Consider the following 25694-nt stretch of genomic DNA (forward strand, 5'->3'; position numbering starts at 1 on the left):
AAAACCTGCAACAAAGATTACTCTACCCAGTAAGGATCTCATTCAGATTTGATGGAGAAATTAAAACCCTTACAGACAAGCAAAAGCTGAGAGAGTTCAGCACCACCAAACCAGCTTTACAACAAATGCTAAAGGAACTTCTCTAGGCAAGAAACACAAGAGAAGGTAAAGACCTATAATAACGAACCCAAAACAATTAACAAGATGGGAAGAGGAACATACATATTGATAATTACCTTAAATGTAAATGGACTAAATGCTCCCACAAAAAGACACAGACTGGCTGAATGAATACAAAAACAAGACCCATATATATGCTGTCTACAAGAGACCCACTTCAGACCTAGAGACACATACAGACTGAAAGTAAGGGGATGGAAAAAGATATTCCATGCAAATGGAAACCAAAAGAAAGCTGGAGGAGCAATTCTCATATCAGACAAAATAGACTTTAAAATAAAGACTATTACAAGAGACAAAGAAGGACACTACATAATGATCAAGGTATCGATCCAAGAAGAAGATATAACAATTATAAATATTTATGCACCCAACATAGGAGCACCTCAATACATAAGGCAAATACTAACAGCCATAAAAGGGGAAATTGACAGTAACACATTCATAGTAGGGGACTTTAACACCCCACTTTCACCAATGGACAGATCATCCAAAATGAAAATAGATAAGGAGACACAAGCTTTAAATGATACATTAAACAAGATGGACTTAATTGATATTTATAGGACATTCCATCCAAAAACAACAGAATACACATTTTTCTCAAGTGCTCATGGAAAATTCTCCAGGATAGATCATATCTTGGATCACAAATCAAGCCTTGGTAAATTTAAGAAAATTGAAATTGTATCAAGTATCTTTTCCAAACACAACACCATGAGACTAGATATCAATTACAGGAAAAGATCTGTAAAAAATACAAACACATGGAGGCTAAACAATACAGTACTTAATAACCAAGTGATCACTGAAGAAATCAAAGAGGAAATAAAAGAATACCTAGAAACAAATGACAATGGAGACACAACGACCCAAAACCTATGGGATGCAGCAAAAGCAGTTCTAAGAGGGAAGTCTATAGCAATAGAAGCCCACCTTAAGAAACAGGAAACATCTCGAATAAACAACCTAACTTTGCACCTAAAGCAGTTAGAGAAAGAAGAACAAAAAAACCCCAAAGGTAGCAGAAGGAAAGAAATCATAAAAATCAGATCAGAAATAAATGAAAAAGAAATGAAGGAAACGATAGCAAAGATCAATAAAACTAAAAGCTGGTTCTTTGAGAAGAAAAACCAAATAGATAAACCATTAGCAAGACTCATCAAGAAAAAAAGGGAGAAGACTCAAATCAATAGAATTAGAAATGAAAAAGGAGAGTGACAACTGACACTGCAGAAATAAAAAAGATCATGAGATTACTACAAGCAACTCTATGCCAATAAAATGGACAACCTGGAAGAAATGGACAAATTCTCAGAAATGCACAAACTGCCAAGACTGAATCAGGAAGAAATAGAAAATATGAACAGACCAATCACAAGCCCTGAAGTTGAAACTGTGATTTTAAATCTTCCAACAAACAAAAGCCCAGGACCAGATGGCTTCACAGGCAAATTCTATCAAACATTTAGAGAAGAGCTAACAACTATCCTTCTCAAACTCTTCCAAAATATAGCAGAGGGAGAAACACTCCCAAATTCCTTCTACGAGGCCACCATCACCTTGATACCAAAACTAGACAAGGATGTCACAAAGAAAGAAAACTAAAGGCCAATATCACTGATGAACATAGATGCAAAAATCCTCAACCAAATACTAGCAAACAGAATCCAACAGCACATTAAAAGGATCATACACCATGATCAAGTGGGGTTTATTCCAGGAATGCAAGGATTCTTCAATATACGCAAATCTATCAATGTGATAAACCATATTAACAAATTGAAGGAGAAAAACCATATGATCATCTCAATAGATGCAGAGAAAGCTTTTGACAAAATTCAACACCCATTTATGATAAAAACCCTGCAGAAAGTAGGCATAGAGGGAACTTTCCTCAACATAACAAAGGCCATATATGACAAGCCCACAGCCAACATCATCCTCAATGGTGAAAAACTGAAAGCATTTCCACTAAGATCAGGAACAAGACAAGGTTGCCCACTCTCACCACTATTATTCAACATAGTTTCGGAAGTTGTAGCCACAGCAATCAGAGAAGAAAAGGAAATAAAAGGAATCCAAATCAGAAAAGAAGAAGTAAAGCTGTCACTGTTTGCAGATGACATGATACTTATACATAGAGAATCCTAAAGATGCTACCAGAAAACTACTAGAGCTAATCAATGAATTTGGTCAAGTAGTAGGATACAAAACTAATGCACTGAAATCTCTTGCATTCCTATACACTAATGATGAAAAATCTGAAAGTGAAATCAAGAAAACACTCCCATTTACCATTACAACAAAAAGAATAAAATATCTAGGAATAAACCTACCTAACGAGACAAAAGACCTGTATGCAGAAAATTATAAGACACTGATGAAAGAAATTAAAGATGATACCAATAGATGGAGAGATATACCATGTTCTTCGATTGGAAGAATTAACTTTGTGAAAATGACTCTACTACCCAAAGCAATCTACAGATTCAATGCAATCCCTATCAAACTACCACTGGCATTTTTCACAGAACTAGAACAAAAAATTTCACAATTTGTATGGAAACACAAAAGACCCCGAATAGCCAAAGCAATCTTGAGAACGAAAAACGGAGCTGGAGGAATCAGGCTCCCTGACTTCAGACTATACTACAAAGCTACAGTAATCAAGACAGTATGGTACTGGCACAAAAAGAGAAAGATAGATCAATGGAAAAGGATAGAAAGCCCAGAGATAAACCCACACACATATGGTCACCTTATCTTTGATAAAGGAGGCAGGAATGTACAGTGGAGAAAGGACAGCCTCTTCAATAAGTGGTGCTGGGAAAACCGGACAGGTACATGTAAAAGTATGAAATTAGATCACTCCCTAACACCATACACAAAAATAAGCTCAAAATGGATTAAAAACCTAAATGTAAGGCCAGAAACTATCAAACTCTTAGAGGAAAACATAGGCAGAACACTCTATGACATAAATCACAGCAAGATGCTTTTTGACCCACCTCCTACAGAAATGGAAATAAAAACAAAAATAAACAAATGGGACCTAATGAAACTTCAAAGCTTTTGCACAGCAAAGGAAACCATAAATAAGACCAAAAGACAACCCTCAGAATGGCAGAAAATATTTGCAAATGAAGCAACTGACAAAGGATTAATCTCCAAAATTTACAAGCAGCTCATGCAGCTCGATAACAAAAAAACAAACAACCCAATCCAAAAATGGGCAGAAGAACTAAATAGACATTTCTCTAAAGAAGATATACAGACTGCCAACAAACACATGAAAGAATGCTCAACATCATTAATCATGAGAGAAATGGAAATCAAAACTACAATGAGATATCATCTCACACCGGTCAGAATGGCCATCATCAAAAAATCTAGAAACAATAAATGCTGGAGAGGGTGTGGAGAAAAGGGAACGCTCTTGCACTGCTGGTGGGAATGTGAATTGGTTCAGGCACTATGGAGAGCAGTATGGAGGTTCCTTAAAAAACTGCAAATAGAACTACCATATGACCCAGCAATCCCACTACTGGGCATATACCCTGAGAAAACCAAAATTCAAAAAGAGTCATGTAACAAAATATTCATTGTAGCTCTATTTACAATAGTCTGGAGATGGAAACAACCTAAGAGCCCATCATTGGATGAATGGAAAAAGAAGATGTGGCACATATATACAATGGAATATTACTCAGTCATAAAAAGAAACAAAATTGAGCTATTTGTAATGAGGTGGATAGACCTAGAGTCTGTCATACAGAGTGAAGTTAGTCAGAAAGAGAAAGACAAATACCGTATGCTAACACATATATGTCGAATTTAAGAAAAAAATGTCATGAAGAACCTAGGGGTAAGACAGGAATAAAGACACAGACGTACTGGAGAACGGACTTGAGGATATGGGGAGGGGGAAGGGTGAGCTGTGACAGAGAGAGAGGCATGGACATATATACACTACCAAACATAAGGTAGATAGCTAGTGGGAAGCAGCCGCATAGCACAGGAATATCAGCTCAGTGCTCTGTGACCGCCTGGAGGGGTGGGATAGGGAGGGTGGGAGGGAGGGAGACGCAAGAGCGAAGAGATATGGGAACATATGTATATGTTATATGCATAACTGATTCACTTTGTTATAAAGCAGAAACTAACACACCATTGTAAAGCAATTATACCCCAATAAAGATGTTAAAAAAAAAATTTTCACGCAAAGTAAAGGAGCTGTTACAGTGGAGGATTACTGGACTGAATGTCAATATTATGACATAGTATGAGTGTGTTTGGTAATTGCAATCATTGTTGCTTTTGTTGTAGTCATCCATTTACAATGCTTGTTGTCAGTTTATTTATCTCTTGTAAAAATAAAATACAGTGTGTGTGCGTGTGTGTGAAAAAAGAAAAAGAAAAAGAAGAAAAAGAAAAACAAATTATACTGGAGTACAAAGCTCACTTGTAAAGAGGTTATTTGGTACATACAGATTAACACCTTTTGTTTGCTTTTATAAATAAAAAATAAGCAATATGCTATTTTTTTTTTACTATCCTAGCTTTTCTATAGATAAACTATTACAATCAAATTCTGTTTAGTTTTTTGACAGCCTCCATTTTACAATTTAGTTCCTATATTTTCTACCTGGTTGTCCTTCAGAACATGTCATGGGAAGTTTCACTACACCTACTGACACACATTGCTTTCTGACTTCCACAATTAATCCTGAAATTATCACATTTTCATTTCCAGAAAGTCTGAAATATTTTTCATTGAAATTTCATAGAAATCGAGCTATAGAGCTATAGAACTCAATTTGCAATGGATTACTAAAAAAAGAGGTAGCATATTATATGGACAACCATAAAAACCGAGACAAGACAGTAATAACCTAGCTTCTCAAAAACCCACTTGCATCACCAGATCATTAGGGACAAGCACTTCTGAGGCATGGGGTGGGGGGATTAGCACTTCAGTGCTGCAAGTGTGAAATGCCGGTTTCTATAATCATCTTTATGTCTCTCAAGTGAGACAGAAACTTCCATCTCACTTATGGATTTTAGAGCAAAAAGGATCAGAAACATTCCTTTTGGCCCATATCCTTTTGTGTCTTTTTCCTTCTCCTGACATTCTCTTATTACTTCAGAATTCTTATTTTTTCCAAAAAGAAAAGAGAATAGGTTGAATTTTTATCCCTTTGAAATGCCTCACTGGACCCCTTAAAAAATCACTTAACTGAAGTGAATTTTCACTTATTTTTAAATTTCTCAGTCCCTAAGGAGTGCCATATTCTTTAAGTTACTTTAGTTAGGATTTTACATTTTAGCTTTGCCTAGAGTTGGAATTTCAGATGGCTTAAAGGCAATTTCAATTTTTTAAAAATAGTGGCCTATGAGGTATGCTTAGACTTTTGAAAGAGAGATGCTTTTCAAAGAAATGCCCCCAAATTTTCACATGCCTATAGACTTACACAATTTCATAGAGGCTTTCTAAGAAAATTTAATTTAATAAGGGTTTCCACCATAATGGTCTCACCTAGACACTCTGCCATTTAAACTTCCACAGGGGCTTGATATTTACAGAAACTTCTGAATCGTGACAACCTTGTTTATCTGTTTGAAGCTTTTTTTTTTTTTTTTTTGCAGTACGCGGGCCTCTCACTGTTGTGGCCTCTCCCACTGCAGAGCACAGGCTCCGGACGCGCAGGCTCAGTGGCCATGGCTCATGGGCCCAGCCGCTCCACGGCATGTGGGATCTTCCCGGACTGGGGCACGAACCCATGTCCCCTGCATTGGCAGTCAGACTCTCAACCACTGTGCCACCAGGGAAGCCCTGAAGCTCATTTTTATATGCTAGGTTTTACTAAGCAGAGTATAATAAAAGGGCTACTTAAGGTTTTTTGAAGATTTAGAACAAAATATTGTTCCATCACCTATGTCTTAAGTGGAAACACTAAGGCAGGATTTCTCCACCCCGGGCATTATTCACATTTGGGCTGGACCCTCCCCTGTCGGGGGCTGTGCTTTGCTGTGTAGGAAGTTTAGCCGCATCCCTCGCCTCAACCCACTAGATCTGAATAGCACCCCTCTCTTGCCCTCCCCACCTGCCACTACTCCTGACAACCAAAAAATATCTCCAGACATAGCCAAACGCCCCTGGGAGGCAAAATGAGCCTAGGTGAGAAGTGCTGCTCTAAGGCATGCTATTTTGTGCATCTTCAAGATTCTACACTAAGCCTCAATCTTTACTTTTACAGAGAAGGCATATAATGTAAGATGAAAACAAGTAGGACCAAAACATTCTGGCAGGGAAAAATATTCTAAAATATAACCAAGCCGAGATTGTAATTATAAATCAGTCACTTTCTGGGCAGCAAGGTCTGATTTCAGCTGAACCTCAGCTAATTTCAAAGTCATTTCTCTGTAAAGGGCACCACTCACTTTTAGGTTCGTCCCCAACTTTTGCTTCTTTTCTCTCTGAAGTTCTTTTCTGTAGGCATGGATGCTTTCCTCTATGTCTGATAAAGCAGCCACATCACCACTAGTCTTTTCTTTGCTTGCTTCACAACTCTGCACCAAGTTGCTTTCAACCTTAACTAAGGCAGAAGAAAAAGAACCAAGGATAACCAATTCCTTCTCCAAAGCTAATCCCAAATGACCAATTAGGAAATCCTCACTTCCTAATTTTAGATATTTGAAGAAACTGTTTATAGGGAGAACACTGCTGAGATTATGAAGGCACTGGAACAAAACTGTTTGATTCCTGGAATAAAAAACCAAACACAATATTACACAACTTAGGACAGTGAAAAATGGTCATGTACAACATACTGTAGTAATCAATTAATATTCATTTCTAAACTCTCTAGTAATCATCAGAACCAATAATGCATTCATGTGGTCACTGACATAATTCAGACTGTAGCAATCAAATACGGTCAGCCCCGTGGTTGGTTGAATTGCAGATGTGGAACCCATGGGTATGGAGGGCGGACCATACTACGCCGTCCTCTAGGACTCGAGCATCCGTGGATTTTTGTGTCCACTGGGGTCCTGGAACCAATCCTCCATGGATACAGAGGAACAGCCGTATACATATCCTAAACCAACTCAGTTAGTATTAATCAGGTTGCTTCCTGATTAAAGTTCTTTTTCTGAGTAATAAGATCAAAATTATATTTTTAAAACTTCACTGTGGGGGAGCAGTAAGGGGAAATCTTAAAGTCATTATTAGGCCCTAATCAACCCCACCAAAAAGCCAAAAACAAACATAAAATCAAAACGGCTTCAGTTTCTAAATGAGACCACCTGTTCATTCACGTTGTACCAGGCGATGACCTGGACATGTCCCACAGTGGTATAGAACACTACCACGGGGATCCCTGTTGGCACGCACACACACGCACGCACACACACACACACACACGCACGCAGGCGCGCGCACACACACACACACACACACACACACACACACGCACTTCCCTGGACCAATTCCAATTTGATGTGCATTACCTGGAATAGACTATTAAAATCCCTTCAAATGGTGTTCTTTGTTTCCAGTTGAAGAGTGTCCCATAGAAGCTTCCTGGTCTTTTGCAAAAGCAAATTTCTGGAAATTCTTTGATAACTTCACATTCCATGTGTTCTAAGAGCCATACCTTCATTGAAGTCAGAGCATAGCTGGGTGATATGATTTGAAAACAAGCTCTCTGCCAGGCCGCGAGAAGCGCAAAGAGATCTTCCATGTGTTCTATGGCAAAAACATGTCACAAGTGCTGTCATTAAACTCTGCCCATTATCACATAAAGGGAGTTCTTAAAATTTTCTGATTCTATTAGGTATATGATTAAAAAGGACCCACAAAAATTACCTATAGGTTTCTTCTTTGGAAATGTCAGCAGGTATTTCCCACTTGAAAGATCTTCTAGACTTAAAGCAATTCTGCCACACTGAACATAACGAGTTGCAGAACGGTTACCATTCTCTCTCTCTCTAATTTGTAGCAGCACAATGCAACAAAAATTACCGAATGCTAAAAGTGGTGAAAGAGATGTTACAGCAGTAATCATCTGCACATACTCTTTCTCAGATGGTTGTACAAAAACAACGCTTTCCTCTTTCTCTTCCTCTTCCTCACTATCAACACTCAACTTGATTTTTTTTACCTCTGATCCTATTTCATATGGCACTGAGCCTGGTACTGGGGAAGATTTCCTACTCAACTTGATCACCCTACTTTGACACTTAATGAGCAGAAAGCTGGAGTTAGGGGCTTGATCCATTGACAGCGATAAAGTCACATGATTCAGGGACCTGTAAAAAATACAGAGTAAAAGCTCATTCTTTAAAATCAAACAGATGATTAAATGCCATACAAACAACAACCAAAAAGTTTTATTCTCTGCTTTCCTAGGAAACATCATTTCAAATGTAAAATATATCAGAAAATTAAGTGTAAAAGCCAAACACATTTTTTTTTTTTTCGGTACGCGGGCCTCTCACTGTTGTGGCCTCTCCCGTTGCGGAGCACAGGCTCCGGACGCGCAGGCTCAGCGGCCATGGGTCACGGGCCCAGCCGCTCCGCGGCATGTGGGATCTTCCCGGACCGGGGCACGAACCTGTGTCCCCTGCATCGGCAGGCGGACTCTCAACCACTGCGCCACCAGGGAAGCCCAAACACATTTTTAAAGATTCTGTAATAGCACTTCTCTTGAAATAGGAAAGCAAAGACATTATAAATATGCTGGACTTAAGGAAGTAATTTTTTTAGGAGAAAGGAAAGGTAAAGTAATGCCTGTATTTTATTTTTGAGGTAGATTTTTCTCCTTTCCTCTTAAACAAGAAAAAAAAACTACTAAGTTTTTAAAAGAGTCGATTTTGGTAGTTATTTAGAATGAAATACCTCCATGCACTATATTTCTGTTGGACAGTGCTGTTGTAGAGCATCAAGATAATGTTATCATGTTAGAATTTACTTACACCTTCAAAGAAGATGTGGTTTTCACTCCAACAACCAAGCTATCTTCTATTACACGATACCATATCTTCTCTACTAGCTGTTCTGAATCTTGAAAATTATCTGATAACTTTTCATCAAAGGTACAGACAGGATTTTCTTCTTCGCCACAAAGAGTGGCAAGACATTCCTTATGGAAAAATGTTTAAATAACTGATTACAAAAAAAAACAACAACAAAAAAACCTGCCAAATGTATCAAAACTAAAAAAAATAATATAAACCAGCTTTTGGCTGGGCCTTATGGTTTACATATTTAAAAATAAATTATCATCAATAATATATTATAGATTATACATAATTCACTAAAATAAAACTTATAAAACATATAATTAACCATCTATTTGGATTAAGAAGCATGGCCTGACTGTAAACAGGGCTCTGGGTACCCAACACAGAGCCAGCAGGGATGTAAACCTGGAGTCCATTTTGAAAAATAATCTCACAATATGTGCTCAAGGCATGCTGAGAACAATCCAATCTTTATTTTAGCAGTGACTAACTCTAAACTGTAACTGGAAACTTTTGTATGAATAACAGTGATTAAACTATCTTAGGACAGCTGATCGATTATTGCTAAAATTTTCTTCTTTTATTTTTCCTTATTTAAAAAAAATTCTAGTAGAGTTGATGCCAAAATTTTCTTCTTAAAGACCAGGCCACTCACTTATTTCCGCACACATATGGATTTATAATAGAAATGGAAATAGGAGGAGGAGTAATGATAATAATAATACACAACCCTTACTGAATGCTTGCTATATGTTAGGCACTGTTCTGAACGCCATTCATGCGTCAATTTGTTTAATCATCACAATAACTCTAGTACCCTAGGTCGGTAGTATTATTATCTACATTTTCCAGATAAGGAAACTTGAGGCACAGGGAGGTTAGGTACCTCCCCCGGTCACCCAGTTAGCAAGACTCAGAGCTGGAATCTGAACCAGAGGCAACTGCTTCCAGAGCCCATGTTGCACATTAACCATTACTCTATACTGCCCCTCTATGTGGTAATTACTGAAAAAAGATATGGGCACTTACATTATAGTGAATGAAACATGTTCCTAGGAATCTGACACTTCTGCCAGTAGCTGTGAGATTTGAGGCAGGCTGTTCACCTGAAACCCGCAGAAATTTTTATTACCTGCCAGAATTGCTCTTAAAGTTAACAATGTAAAGGGCCCAAAACAGTGCCTTGCACGCAGTGGCTTCAATGCACTAATTTGTAACATTTCTTCCCCTTTTCTAACACCGGCAAAATCACCGGGGTCAAGTGGGGAAGGGAAATGGGAAGACTTTGAACAGTGACTTTCTACAAGGACTCGCATGAGGTTTCCCAGGAGATGAGAACAGTAATACAGAAATGCAAGACGATGTGCTTTTGTTTTTTACGTTAATGGAATCATATTTTGGGGCAAAATGATCATATGGCTAAGACCAAAATACAGACACAAGGCAAAGAGCATTACAAGAACAGTAAATCTTAAAGGGAGTCAAAGCAAGGCACTAAAGTGATTTGAGGGAAGAAAATGCAACTTCAAGTGTATCTATGTCCAGCTTTTCTTGATTTATCTGTAACTCTGCTATGCTATCTTTCTCTGTAGGGAACGAATGTGCATAAATCCTATTTTTTATGAAGTCAAAGCAGTTTTTGCTCACTTTCTACATTACTATACTGGCACAAGTAACTGCAAGGTACCTGAAGAGGTTCTTATGATGGTCAACCACAAGGGAAACTAGAGTAAAATTATAAAAAGCAGATATGAGGACTAGAAGAGCATAGCAATTTAGGGACATTAAGTAGAGGAATAAATATCCTTAGAAATGAACCATGCAACAGACTAAAAGAATAATTATATTAATGATGGAATTATGTCACCATTAATACAAGGTAAAATAATACTCAGTATATTGTTTAAGAAGTCAGAAAACATATACAATTGCCCCTTGAACAAAAGGAGTTTGAACTGCGCAGGTCCACTTATATGTGGATTTTCTTCAATAGTAGATACTACAGTACTACTTGATCGCCAGTTGCTTGAATCTGCAGATGGGGAACCAGGGATACAGATGGCCCACAGTAAAGTTACTTGTGGATTTTCACTGCGTGTAGGGTCGGCGCCCCTGACCCCCATGTTGTTCAAGGGTTAACTGTAATTCACTTAGGAGTAATTTCTATTCAAACTATACAAAAAAAACAGTTTAATATTTAAACCTTGTTTAAACAAAAGGACTTGTTCCCCGAGGTTCCTGATAACTGAGATTTTAATATCCTACAGAACAATTTGCAAATTGGTAAAATATTGGCTTTTTAACCAAATAGTTTTCAATGTCATAAAAGCCCACCATTACAGAATCCCTGCCACTTTGCTTCTTGATCCATTGTGCAGCATTTTCTAATATATTCCAATATTCTAATTTAAAGAACTCTTCAATAGCTTATAGGTTTTCAATTCATAAAATGATAAAACGGTCACATGATCAAGTTTACCTCCTCTGCACTTGATGTACTATCATCTTTCCTTTGAAACAGGTTCATTAAAGCCTTGTAAGATTTTGAAATAACTTTTTCCTTAAGCAAGAGATGCTGCTGTAATTCCTGAACAGAAACCAAACCAACCTGTAGAGTATAAAGAAAAATCATTGCCAGAGACATAAGTTCAAATGAAACCGAACGTACCAATAATTCAGTAAGTATTTTCTCCAAATTTGCTTATTAATTCATTTTTCTATAGACAAGTAAAGAATACGTGTCAGAGCAAAACTACAAATTTTGAGTCTCTAATTACAAAGGAAAATAAACACAGCAAATAATTATAATAGTTTACATATCAAATTGAGAGAATGCCAATGTATTTGCATCTGTTTCACTAGTGAGTTAAGTAATGAATCAATATGAATAAGTCCAATCAATATTAATAAAAAGCAAGGCCTACCAACACTCCTACTCCAACAAGAAAACTGTTTTGCTTGTTGAAATAATTTCTGCTTCAAAAAGCAAGACGTATCATTATGAACAGAAATGCTTACCTTTGATTTGATACTGCCTGAAATCCTCTGTTCATATGACCTTTACAGCAAAATTTTAACGGTAACATGTAACTGTCACACGTTAATTGTTGTGCAAATAAACTCAGTGCTCGGGTCCAGTCTTAACTATCGGGGGGTAAAAACTGGCTCTGAACTGGGCATACAGCAAACCGTTCCTTTTATTATACTAGATAAATAGATTTCAGCACTAAGGATGAAACATTCATGAAATATATTTTACTCCTGAAAATTTAAAAAGAGTCGCGTCACTGAACATTTAGAAGCTGCTTCATTTCAGGTGGATATCTGAGACTGTTTAAGTATTAATTCAGCTTTTAATATAACATGTTCTTCTAGACTAAAAAAAACAAGATGCAGCCTGTATTTGCCTTTCTTTTAAATTACATTTTAAGGCAGATAAATTCTTTTTCCTTTTATCAATGAATAGAAGTTGGAGAGTAAAGACTGAATTCTATCTTCCCTCGGTGCACAAAGCACGTCAAGTGTCTACCTAACGTTTTAAAACTTCATCTGTTAGCCTACCTCCGAGGGCTCCACGTCATGCACGTCCCATCATTCATTGGCCGAGTAACTCACGACTGTGAGGCCGTGAGATGTACCTGTCTGGGGTGGAGAGCCAAGTGTGAGGCTGCTGGAGGGGCAGGGAGTGGAAGAGAAGGCTATACGGGCAGAATGACAATGAGGGCACCCTCAGAAATTATCCGTGGTCTCTCTTCCCTACTCTCTTCAACATGACCCCCACTCCAGGAATAAATCGTGTGTCACTAGACTTCTTAAATATTCTATGTTGTTACAAGTTTTGTTATAAAATTATGAAAATAAGCCCATGATAACAAATTTAAACAACATAAAAAGATATCTCACCTTCCCTTCCTAGACCCTCAATCCCATTTGCACAGCCAAAAGATTGCTTACCTTTCCAGAACTTTCCCATGTATATGTTAAGGTATGCTTTCATTCTCCTCCTCATAAACAAGACCTAACCCAAACCAAACAGAGGAGCACACTGCACTGCGTGACACCGAATGTTGCTTTCCTGTTCTTATTGTGATCTCTTTCATACGTGCAGAAGAGTTTGCAAGACAAAAAAGCAGTTCATAGACTAATGATGAAGTAGATACCCCTGGAATCACACCCAGGTCAAAAAAGCAGCACTTTAGGAGCAGCCCATGGGCCCTCCCCAATAGAGAACCTCTCTCTGCCGGAGGCAACACTACCCTGGCCTTTCAGGATAACTTCCTTGTTGATCTTCATCATTTTACCATCATCATATGAACTCCTAAAGAATATGTTTAGTCTGTGTGTGTGTTCTGCTTCTGAACTTTTATAAGTGGAATCATTCTGTACGTAATCGCTTTTCGAGTCATCTATTTGTCGCTAGTAGCTGCAGCTCGTGCCTTTCACTGCTCTGTAGCATCCCATCGGCTCACTACACCAGTTCCCCTCTCCTTCCTCCCGCTGATGGACAGCTGGGTTATGCCCAGCTGTGGAGCACTACAAACAATGCTGCTGTGAACATTCCTGTACCTAGGCACAAGTGTCTCCAAGGTCCTGGCCTCTCCTTATCCCTTCCAACAAGTGGCTGGAAAATAAAATGCATAGGGGAGAGAACAGTGAGCCGAACTCTAGCTGTAGCTCTGCAAGCCACCTCACATTTCTGGCTCTCCATCTGCTTCCTTGTATGCAAAATGGCGGAGAGGGTAGATTTGTTCATCTCTAAAAGGCCTTCCAGCGCTTAGAAATGTTTTGAGCCACATTGAGAGCTAGTGGTAACATGTGGATACTTGAAACAACATGGACGCTCAGCTATTTCTCGTACATCCCTGCCTTCCCTCTCCGTTTCTTTCATATTTTCCTTCTTTGTCTCTGTTGATACCTTCTAGATAATTTTCTTAACAGTCTAGTTTGCTTATTTGCTCCACATCTCTGAGTCAACTGTTAAACTCATCTGTTTTTTTAAATTTCAATTTATTTTTAGTTTATAGAAATGGTTATTTTCTGTGAATAATTAATCATGATGCCTTGTTTCTTCATGTGCTTAGTTATTCTGTAGGTGGCTCATTTTCTTTAAAAAATTACTTGTGAGATTCAGAAGAGACCTAGGATAAATGTGTATTCCTAGAGAGCATTTTATGTTGTTTCTGCCAGGTGACTAGGGCACTCTTGCTTTATGTTAAATACAAATGCTCCCAGGGCAATAGTAGCATCAGTGTTCTGCTTGCCTCCCTGGGTTCCAGCCTTTAGAGTTTGGCCTGCTAATTTATTCTTATATTTTCAGCTTTTTGAAGCTTTTAAGAATATATTAAAAACATATTTCATCTATCATTTTAAGTTGTTTTTATCATCAAAGTTGATCCAAATAAATTAAATGACATATTACCAGAAGTAGAATTTCTAAAAGTCATGCTTTCATAAATTAAATTATTTTGGCATCATTTAACAATCAGTATAAAGAGGTACCTTAATCTTTCTGACAGCTGCACACTATTCCATGGTTCGGTTATATCATATTTACCATACTCCTAATGATGGATATTTAGATTTTGATTGAACTTTGTTTATTAATACTACTTAAACGTTCCTGTAAAATCAGCTTTGCTTACATGTATAAGTATATGTTTAGAACAGATTTCTAGAAGTGAAACTGCAACAGTAAAAAGATATGTGCAATTCACATTTTAATAGCTATAACAAGTTTCCTTCTGAGGAGGTTGGACCACTTTACATACTCAACAATACTGTTTTAGGGCTTCCCTGGTGGCGCAGTGGTTGAGAGTCCACCTGCCGATGCAGGGGACACGGGTTCGTGCCCTGGTCTGGGAAGATCCCACATGCCATGGTGCGGCTGGGCCCGTGAGCCATGGCCACTGAGCCTGCGCGTCCAGAGCCTGTGCTCCGCAACGGGAGAGGCCACAACAGTGAGAGGCCCGCATACCGCAAAAAAAAACCCCAAAACTCAATACTGTTTTAGAATAATGCCTATTTATATTAAGAAAATTAATCCTTTGTCAAATATGTTCCAATTTCTTTTTATATAATTTGCCTTTTTATTTATTTTACTTTGTTTGGAGCAAAGAAGTTTTTAATGTAATCAACCTTTTCCTTTATGGTTCTATGTCCATTATGTTTTATTTATCTACTGTTTACATTCGCATCTAATACGTGTTCACTAAGCATTTACTGAATTCACTTTAATATTAAAATACTTGCAATAAAAACTTTTAAAGGGCCTGCAAAGTACAAATATTTACTATCTGGCCCTTCACCAAAAAAGTTTGCCAGGGATAAAGGAAAAAGATAAATGACAACACAAGGAAACAGACAAATCAGAAAGGAGGGACAACTGGCCTGGCCTCCTCATTAGTGTCACTTTTTTCAAAACGGGGAGAGGGCATAATTCTAGATGAAAAGACCAATGAGACATATAATAATCAAGTGCAAGTGTAAACTGATTGGATCCTGAAAAAAGCAGCCATATAAAAACATTTTTGTGGCAATTGAAGCCATTTGAATATGGACTGAATAGTAAATAAGATTAAGAGATTATTATACTAACTTTCTAAGTGAATAATGGTATCGGGGTTACATAGGAGAATGTCTTTATTTTTAGGAGATTCCTGCTAAAACACATAGGAGTGAAGTATTAGAAGATGTGCAACTTTCAAATGGTTCTGCAAAAACGTACAAATACATGTACATACGCACAAGCAGAAACAGATGAGGCAAATGTGATTTTTTATAAAGTAACAATAGTTGAATCTACATGGGGACTAGAGATAATCACTGTTTTATTCTATGAATTTTCTGTATATTGGAAAATTTTTATGAATGAAAAAAGGCAGGTTACATAAGAACAGGCATCTTATAATCACATTTCCATGTAAACTTGTATATATTCATTAAAAACATCAACAAGAATACGCAAGTCAAAGTGTTAAAACTGGTTATATCACAGTAGTGGAATCATAGGTAATTGTGAGTATCTCTTGAATATTTCTTGGCATAGTCTGAGTATTTTACAGGGAATGTGTGTTACCTTCGTACATTTGGGAAAAAATCAAAAACTTTTAGAGAGCTTTGTATGGAAAACTTGAAGGTAAACTGATCATGTTTAGAACATATCATGATTCATCATATTTGCTGCTCCTTTAAAAGAGTTATGGTATGCTGATCCTAAAAACTAGGAAGAATGTGTTTTCAAAAGTCAGTCTCTATTTTATCTTATAAGGCTTATTAAATTTACATAATCTTACGACAAAAAGGTATCATGTTTAGATGACACATTTATAAGTAATGTCATAATAGCTTTTACAGAGGTACCAAAAAAGGAAATAGATTCTTTGAAATACAGGTTTCCCCACTACCCAAAAGTAGAGCATGCCTATGAAACCTTTTGAAAGCCATTATGAAATGATGTAAAGCAAAGAAGCAATTACCTTAGGACACATCTTGCTAAGGGATGCACAAAATAAATGGGAGATAAAGCACGGGTGCTCACAGACACAGGTCAAAGCTATGGCAGCTGGATGCTGAGATGCCGAACTCAGTCCCCAGGAAGGAGCTTGGCGGGGTTACTCTCGCTTCTCGGGACGTGAGGTATAACGGCTCATCGCAAAACAAACGCTGAACGCTATTTTCGCTTTCGCCTTTTCTCATAAAAGTGAAAGTCCTCTTTGGATTTCTTTCTGTTAGCAAAAACAGGTGCTAACGCAGGTCTTTCGTAAAAGCAAAGTGGCATAAAGCAAAGTGGCATAAGGCGAACTTTCAAAAAGCAGGGGATACCTGTACCATATTTTTCCCTCCCAATCACTCAGCTTCTTATACTGTAAGGACCTTTCTTTCAATGTTCTTTCCTTCATTTAGAACAGCACTAATCCAAAAAAGCAAAAGCAGAAAGCAAAGACACTAACTTTCAATCTTCTTTCCAGAGGTGGAACCACCAAATAATTCTCTTTGCCGTCAAATAAGTCATCTTCATTGTAATCCAATGATTCACTCTAATAAATAAAACAATACACTAAAACTGAAATTTTGAAAGAAACTGAAAATTCTTAAGATTAACAAAATACAATTAAAGTTTATCCAAAAGGCAGTGTGCCACAATACACATTGTTATATAAAAGACAAGATACATATTTTCCCCCTCATCTTCTCATAACTAGAAAAAAACTTATTATTTCCACTATTACCACCCACCTAACATTTGTATACTGCTTCAAAAAGTATCAGCTTGGGCTTCCCTGGTGGCGCAGTGGTTGAGAGTCCGCCTGCCAATGCAGGGGACACGGGTTCGTGCCCCGGTCTGGGAAGAGCCCACATGCCGCGGAGCGGCTGGGCCCGTGAGCCATGGCCACTGAGCCTGCGCGTCCGGAGCCTGTGCTCCGCAACAGGAGAGGCCACAGCAGTGAGAGGCCCGTGTACCGCAAAAAAAAAAAAAAAAGTATCAGCTTACTAGGCTTTTATAAAATCCCATAACTAGAGAAAATACGAATTATCCTCATTTTACTAATGGAAAAAGAAAACAGAAAAAAAAAAACCCTGAGGCTCAGAGATGTTTTATATAGATCTGAAACTTCCAGAGTATTATTTTCCTTATGCTCAAAATCTTAAGATATTATGAACTGTTACTTCTTTTAGTAAAGCAGTTTCGCTTTATTTTGTTCCTTAATTAATCCAATATTATCATGTTTATTGGTATAAAATGTGCTTTTCAGAAGCAACGATAGTTAATTTACAGTATTTGTCACTTGAGTGAATACCAGATATACTATATTCCAAATTTATAACAAAAACACCTACACTAATATGTATAAAATAGATAACTAATAAGAACCTGCTGTATAAAAATAAATATTTTTAAAAAGTCAATTTGTATAACATTTGTTGAAAGAAGAGTCAATGTACTATTTAAAAGATTCAATGTATGTATTTTTAAAGTTCTAAAAGCTTACTTTAAGTATGAAATCAAAAATATTTAAAGGGTAAGTCAAAAGCTTTAAAGTGCTCAAATTTTCTAAAATATTCTTAAGTAATGCATAAAAAGTAAACAGAACTTACTGAATAGTTTAAGTTGTCCAGGTCTGTTATTTTAAAGGAACTGAGGCAATCTGAATTCAAGGGGTCCTTAAAAAGTAGCAGTACTTGTTCAGTTCCAGTTCCAAGAAAGTCATCTATCAGTACTGAGCTAACTTTCTCCCACTTAGCAGCAACCTGAAAGAGAGTGTTAAAGAAGGAATAGAGAAAGAAAAAAATCAGATGTGAAGTAAGCTAAATCCTTTTGTTGCACGTAGCTCTAATTTGTCATCTTCAGTCTTACAAACAAGCCATGAAAATGGTAGGGTAAACACTGAAAACTAAACTAAAATAAAGATATTGGGAGATGAGAAGACATAAGCAGTCATCAATTTATAAATAGCAAGGTACTGACATTTCTTTATCAACATCTGTCCAGGGACTGTCACGTTCCTGATTTGTATATTAAAATTTTATAATTTATAAATTCTAACACTTCTCATGACTAACTCTAGTGAAGATTCTTTCTCTAACCGGTTAATTTAAGGATGACCCTCACTCCCATAAGCCTTAGTGGATATGTATTTATGATCAAACCAATTAAACAAGGAATTCAGTGGCATTAGGTAACTAGACGGTACTAGCAAACACTTTAAGAGCTCTCAAAGCAGAATAACGTTTAAGAGTCCATATAAAATTAATTAATACCCTAAACTCTGGTAGGACAGAACAGTCATTATGAGGGGCACAGAAGGGGAGGGATCCTAATAGTAGGGCACCTAGAATCATCCTAGCCTAATGAAATGATTTCTTAGGTTTATACAAGAACGTGAGACCCCAAGTTTAAAACAGAAGACAACTTCTTAAAGATCCATAAAGCTGAAAGCTTCCAGATTGGTTCCCTAGAAAACTAACACCATGGGGATCAGAAATCCCTTTTCCCTCAGGCAGAAAAGCTGAAACTCCCACTTAGAATCCCGCATGGATACATCATCCTCTAGGTGGAGGGTAGCCTGCATTACAGCAAGAACATAAGACTCTCAATCTATATAATGAAATATCAATCTTTCCCCTATAAGGTTAATTCCAAAGCAGTGATTTTTCACTCATGCAGGGAGAAAGCTGTAAACTCATATCCTCCCTTCCTCCCACTGCCCCACCATGAATAGCATGGACTATAATGAACCACGTGAAGAGACACTGGTAATAAGAATGTGCTCAGCACGCAAACACCATAGAGCTGTGCACGCATGCATGCACACACACTCCTGCAATCTCTAGCTCTAGAATAGCGTCATCCAAAAGAAATATACGTGAGCCACAAATGCAAGGCACATATATAACTTTAAATTTTCCAGTAGCCAATAAAAGAAAGTTCTCTAGTAGCAGTAAAAAGGTGAAACTTATTTAATCTATCTAAAATATTATTTCAATTCAATATAATCAATAAAAATTATTAAAGAGATATTTTATTTCCATTTTTTACTAAGCCTTTGAAATCTGGTGTGTATTTGACATGGACAGCATGTTCTAATTCACACCAGCCACATTTCAAATGTTGAATCACCACCTGCGGCTAGTGGCTACCGTATAAGACATCGCACCTCTAGAATATATTAGCCTCTTTCTATCTACAACACACCACTATCTGTTTCACATATACCTGACAATGATCTCAATTTTGAAATGCCTGCTACATAGAATACTTGTCAAAACTTGCAGAGACAATTTCTTAGTTGTGGCATGTGGTATCTTTAGTTGCAGCATGCGGGATCTAGTTCCCTGACCAGGGATCCAACCCGGGCCCCTCGCATTGGGAGCACGGAGTCTTACCCACTGGACCACCAGGGAAGTCCTGTGATAGAAAATTTAATTGAGCTTCTAATTAAATGGACAGGGCACATCAAGTAAGGCAGTATCTGCTTTTTTTCCCAAAGCAGCACAGGAACTTAAAAGATTGTATAATGTATTAAAAAAAACTACTTTGGAAGATCTTAAACTATAAACACTTCATATCACATAAATGAATGTGCTGATAAACATCTTAAGCCAGGAGGACGCAATGTTAACAAAACACCAGGGTCAGAGAAATATTATCGGAGACGCACAGTTACAATCCTCCAACTTCCTTTTCATTTTCTGCACCTTTTTACTTGTTATTGAATGCTCAATACCAGTGAGTATTTTAAAGCAATTTCCCAACCTTACGTTAAAAGACATGACTACATGTAGATAAAATGTGAATGCTTGCTCAAAGGACAACTCTGAGTTTCAAAATGTAACATTCTCTAAGCAATGGTTTTTAGAAAAATTAACCCATCACTTTTCTCTGGAGAACAATTATTTGTCTCTAAAGGAACAATGATAGATTTCAAGGAATTCCTCTAGATTTCATTTTAACTTTAAAACGATAATGACCAACTTTTAAAAAGCTCAACAACTGGGCTTCCCTGGTGGCGCAGTGGTTGGGAGTCCGCCTGCCGATGCAGGGGACACGGGTTCGTGCCCTGGTCCGGGAAGATCCCACATGCCGCGGAGCGGCTGGGCCCGTGAGCCATGGCCGCTGAGCCTGAGCGTCCGGAGCCTGTGCTCCGCAACGGGAGAGGCCACAACAGTGAGAGGCCGGCGTACCGCAAAAAAAATAAATAGATAAAAATAAAAAAAGCTCAACAACTGATTTGAGTTTTCTAGAAAGGTTTATGATCTTATTCTAAGTAAAAATACAAAGCCAATTATTACCAACTTATGAAAATTAAAAAGTTATAGTAAAAGACAAATAAATAGATAATAATTGTAGTTATGTATTTATGTATTCCCCAAAACTCAAGGGTTTTGTGACTCAAAATCGCAAGGCAAAATCCTTATCAAGTAATATTCAGATAATTTTAAGAAAAAGGACTGATGTAACATATATGATTTTCTTTTTAGTGCAGCACTAAAAATTGATTTGGATAATAAGACTCCAGGATGAACCCTATGAAGCACAGGGATGCTTAGTAGGTCTAAGACTATGCCAACTGAATGATTAAAAGTACCATACCTGGGGCTTCCCTGGTGGCGCAGTGGTTGAGAATCTGCCTGCTAATGCAGGCAACGCGGGTTCGAGCCCTGGTCTGGGAGGATCCCACATGCCGCGGAGCAACTAGGCCCGTGAGCCACAACTACTGAGCCTGCGCGTCTGGAGCCTGTGCTCCGCAACAAGAAAGGCCGCGATAGTGAGAGGCCCGTGCACCGCGATGAAGAGTGGCCCCCGCTTGCCACAACTAGAGAAAGCCCTCGCACAGAAATGAAGACCCAACACAGCAAAAATAAATTAATTAATTAATAAACTCCTACCCCCAACATCTTCTTTAAAAAAAAAAGGTACCATACCTGAAAGTTCTTTTCCCAAACAGCACAAGCATCACTGGCCCTAAAGGATATGACGAAAAGGAGGTCTCCTCCACCTGAATCCATAAGTTGAACTGCACAAGGATCTCCAAATGGAAGCTGGCACACACTTTTAGGAGTCCCATCTTGGAATGAAATCAGCTGATTCTTTTGAGTAAGAGCAATCAGCGACATTCTTAACCGGTTGTTGACAATCTCAGTTGCACAGACATGCACACATGTTATCACACTGGTATAAACAGGAGGGATAATGTATGTATCACTTATTACTTCTTCCCTTTCGAGCGAGTATACACAAAATTGAGTATTCCAAGTTGCATAATCTGATTTTGAAGGCTGTGGGGTACATCCTTCCTCAGATAAGTTACATCTCTTTCGTCCTAACAAAACCATACCTACATTTTCAATCTCCCCTGCCCACTCAATAGAGGAAAACTTAATGGACATAGTAACAACTTTGCCAGTTTGGGAAGAGATATAAAAGAATGTTTGGATATGTCTCCATAAAACTAAAGGGCCATTAAGGACCCTTATGCTGTCCTTCAACTCACAGTGTAGGCTAAAACTCAAACGCTTTTCAAATTTATTGGTACTGTGAAGAAATAGTAGAAAATATCTGAAAACGTTACTCTTTTTAATGCACTGTATCATAATATAAGGCAGATTAATTCCAGTTCTGAAATCTGAAACACAGTCGCAACCCATAATTCTTAAATGAGAGTATTCTTCTTTTATGCTGAAGGATCCAGTGGATTTCTGAACAAATACTCCTGTTCCTCTGTCAAATACCATTCTTCGGACATGTAACACAGTTGTTTTTGTAGGCCCTTCATCTACAAAATTTCCTTTAGACAAACGAAAAACAAGGACTTCTCCATTATAACAGAAGAGCCTTTCTTGTTCATTAGATGACATTGCTTGTTTGCTAGTAAAGCCACAGTATCAAGTCCAATTTTCAAATGTAAATCGATTCCAGTTGATGCTTCTAAACCTAAAAATGAAATGAGGGAAACTGCCATCCAGTAGGCAGAGCTGAAAAGAAAACACATGTTTTTGTTAGAGAACCATCACATAGGTAACTATAAACTTTGACATTTTTAAGCTTTTTATGCTATTTTAACAACGTCACACTTATCAAAAAACTGTATCCCAAATGTTATTTCTGTACAGCCGTTAAAAAACACAGTTTGCAAAGAATGCAAATAACCACACCACAAAAGATAACCGAATGTGTTAACAGCACCTATTAAAAGGTGTGGGTGCTCTATTATAAGGAACTGCACACATTCTCTCTGGCTCAGGGAATTTCTTAAGGGTTCTACTTCTGTCTCTCAAACCTACCAACCTAATCTGGTTTCTCCCTGTCGGCCTGAGTCCCTCTACAATGACAACTCAGTCAGTCAAGGATTCAAATTAGAGCACTCCCACAGACCAGGCGCTTGGGTTCCTGCTTCCCTGAGAAAGGAGTTCGAACGGACTCGATGGCCAAAATGAAAGCCCAGAAAGAAAAACAGGAGATGCTGTAACATGGCTTTAAAAAAATCTCCATAAGCGTAACAGAAATAAATCTTAAATCTTACTTTGCAAAAACAGTGCAGTTTTACACCCTAAAGAAGTCACTATCCTCATTCAAAGTAGAAGAAAATAGAGATTATGGAGGATCTATAAAATAGAGGATCCTCTATAAAACAGAGGATTAAAATAGAGTATCATTGTTATAATGAACACAAGAATTAAATAATAGCTATCAATTATTCACGCTTATTATATGCCAGGTACAATACATGCATTATTTCACTTAAGGCTCACAACTACTCTTTTAAAGTAAGTATTCTTATTATCCCATCTTATAAACAAGAAAACCGTAGTCTAACAAAGGTCAGAAAATTCTTCCAAGCTTACAAAGCTAATCAGCAATGGCACTAGATTTGGAAGAGGGGCCCAATGCCTCCTGAACCTACACTTTTAACCACTACACTGTCCTGGCACACATTCCCTTACTCTGAACACTGGTTAAGAAAGGCAACTTGAGAGAATTAGTAAAGTAGAACACATAACAAAGGAACACCCCCTCCACTGAACACATGTAAGAAAACATGTAAGAAAAAGATGTTGATGTCTCTTTATCCAGTGGCTATATATGCTGAGTCACTCCTGTAACAGTTACCAAATGCTCAGCATATGCTAAGAACCGTGCACCTTTAGAACACCCTCTGAGTGTTGGGCCTGCCTTGTACTAGATGTGTGATCTATGGCAAGTTTCTTAAGCCCTTTATGCCTCACATCCACATCTATGTAATGGGGTGTAGTAACAGTATCTACCCCACAAGGTGCTGGAGTTAGCTAATATAACTCACTTGAAATAGAAGCTGGCACGTAGAAAGTGCTAATAAAGGCTAGCTACTATCATTCTCATCATCATGGCTGGCTCTGGTTCATACAGTACCTAATCTTAGAAACATCAGAATAGTTGCATACTTAATGGTCTGTGAATGCTGAAATGTCTCTCGTCACTCACTATAAGTAACTCTAACTCATACTCTCTCTTTTCTCTTATTTGTGGATCACTTAAACCAGGAAAATAAAGTACTTTAGAAATAAATGAAAACTAGGTCATGTACAAGGAAGTAATATTGTTTTCCTCTTTCAAATGAGAAGCAAACTCCAAAGGCTTAGGTTTTGTTCTTTTAATATAAAAATCTACCAATAGTCCAATTAGAAAAAAAGTCACTGAACCATTAATCTATAAATTTAACTTAATATAGCCTGCATTTTATTGAAATGACTTGATTTAGAGGCAATTCTACTTAAAAGCAGACTAGTCAGCATCTACATTCGAATTGGAGATGCTGCACCTTATTGTCTAACTTCCAAATACATGTGGTTTTAAAATAGGTTCACAGCAACTAAGTCCATGCGCCACAACTACTGAGCCTGCACTCTAGAGCCCACGTGCTGCGACTACTGAAGCCCACGCACCTAGAGCCCGTGCTCCGCAGCAAGTCACCGCAATGAGAAGCTGGCGCACTGCAACAAAACGTAGCCCCAGCTTGCCGCAACCAGAGAAAGCCCGCGCGCAGCAACGAAGACCCAATGCAGCCAAAAAAATAAAATAAAATATGCTCACAAATCTCTTTGAAATTCCTTCCATCAAGAAGGAACTCTCCTCCCCTTGAGTGAGGCCTGGTCATTATGACTCACTTCCAGCCAACAGAATACAGCAGAAGACTGGGTGACAGAGCATGGTGGTTTCCTCAGTGACCTGTTCCTTGGCTCACTTGCACTGGGGAAAGCCACCTGCCGTATCATTAAGACACTCGGGCAGCCCCGCGGAGATGTACATGTGGCAAGGAACTGTGGCTTCCTGCCAACAGCCAGCAAGGGACTGAGGCCTTTTGCCAAGAGCCATGTGAGTGAGCCTTCCAGGGATCCCATCTCCCAGCTCCAGTCAAGCTTTCCTGAGCAGACCCACCCCAGCTAAGCGGCTCCCAAATTCCTGGTCCTCAGAAATTTTAAGTTAATAAATGTTTGTTGTTTTATGCTGCTCAATTTCGGAGTAATTTGTTATGCAGCAACAGATAAATACATTCCTCTATGGCATTTGGGGTTTTTTTTCAAATCAAATTGATGATATTGCTTTTGAGAATTTCAAGAAGTATTAGTGAAGTAACTGGAGATACTAGATCATAATACAAACTAGCAGAAGCCAAACAGTTTCCTGGCTTGTTGTTAAGCAATTCATGCGAAGATCTGGGACAACAGGTACCCCAGAGTAGTTTCAGCTTCATCAGTAAAGAAGATACGTAGGGTAACCAAAGGTGTGGCTTTTAATTACGAAACTACGTTTTACTTGAAAGGAAATACACATATTGGTTATATTACATCAAAATGTATGACTACTAATTTATTTCAAATTTCCCACAGACATCTCAGACCTCTTAGAAGACTTCTAAGAAAGTTTCCTTTTTTAGCACTAAATGATATATTCTTTTTTAGCATTATATATTATAAATATAAATTATATATTGAGGTAAACATCTAAA

At 37.9% G+C, this 25694-nt stretch overlaps 1 protein-coding gene across 1 annotated transcript; it reads right to left on the reverse strand.

The window, feature by feature from the left end:
- Positions 1–6531: 6531 nt before the first annotated feature.
- Positions 6532–22587, reverse strand: FANCB (FA complementation group B; the record flags this gene model as incomplete). The annotated part of the gene is made up of 8 exons (XM_082681480.1): positions 21634–22587; positions 18307–18459; positions 17160–17246; positions 11690–11818; positions 9163–9329; positions 8054–8496; positions 7696–7933; positions 6532–6946 (listed from the first exon to the last, which is right to left on the reverse strand). The coding sequence occupies exons 1-8, from the start codon at positions 22564–22566 to the stop codon at positions 6532–6534; spliced, it is 2565 nt and encodes an 854-aa protein (XP_082537606.1). The 5' UTR covers positions 22567–22587.
- Between the last annotated feature and the right edge of the window lie 3107 nt (positions 22588–25694).

This window comes from Grampus griseus (assembly GCF_964374135.1).
Source record: "Grampus griseus genome assembly, chromosome: X".
Lineage (NCBI taxonomy): Eukaryota > Metazoa > Chordata > Mammalia > Artiodactyla > Delphinidae > Grampus > Grampus griseus.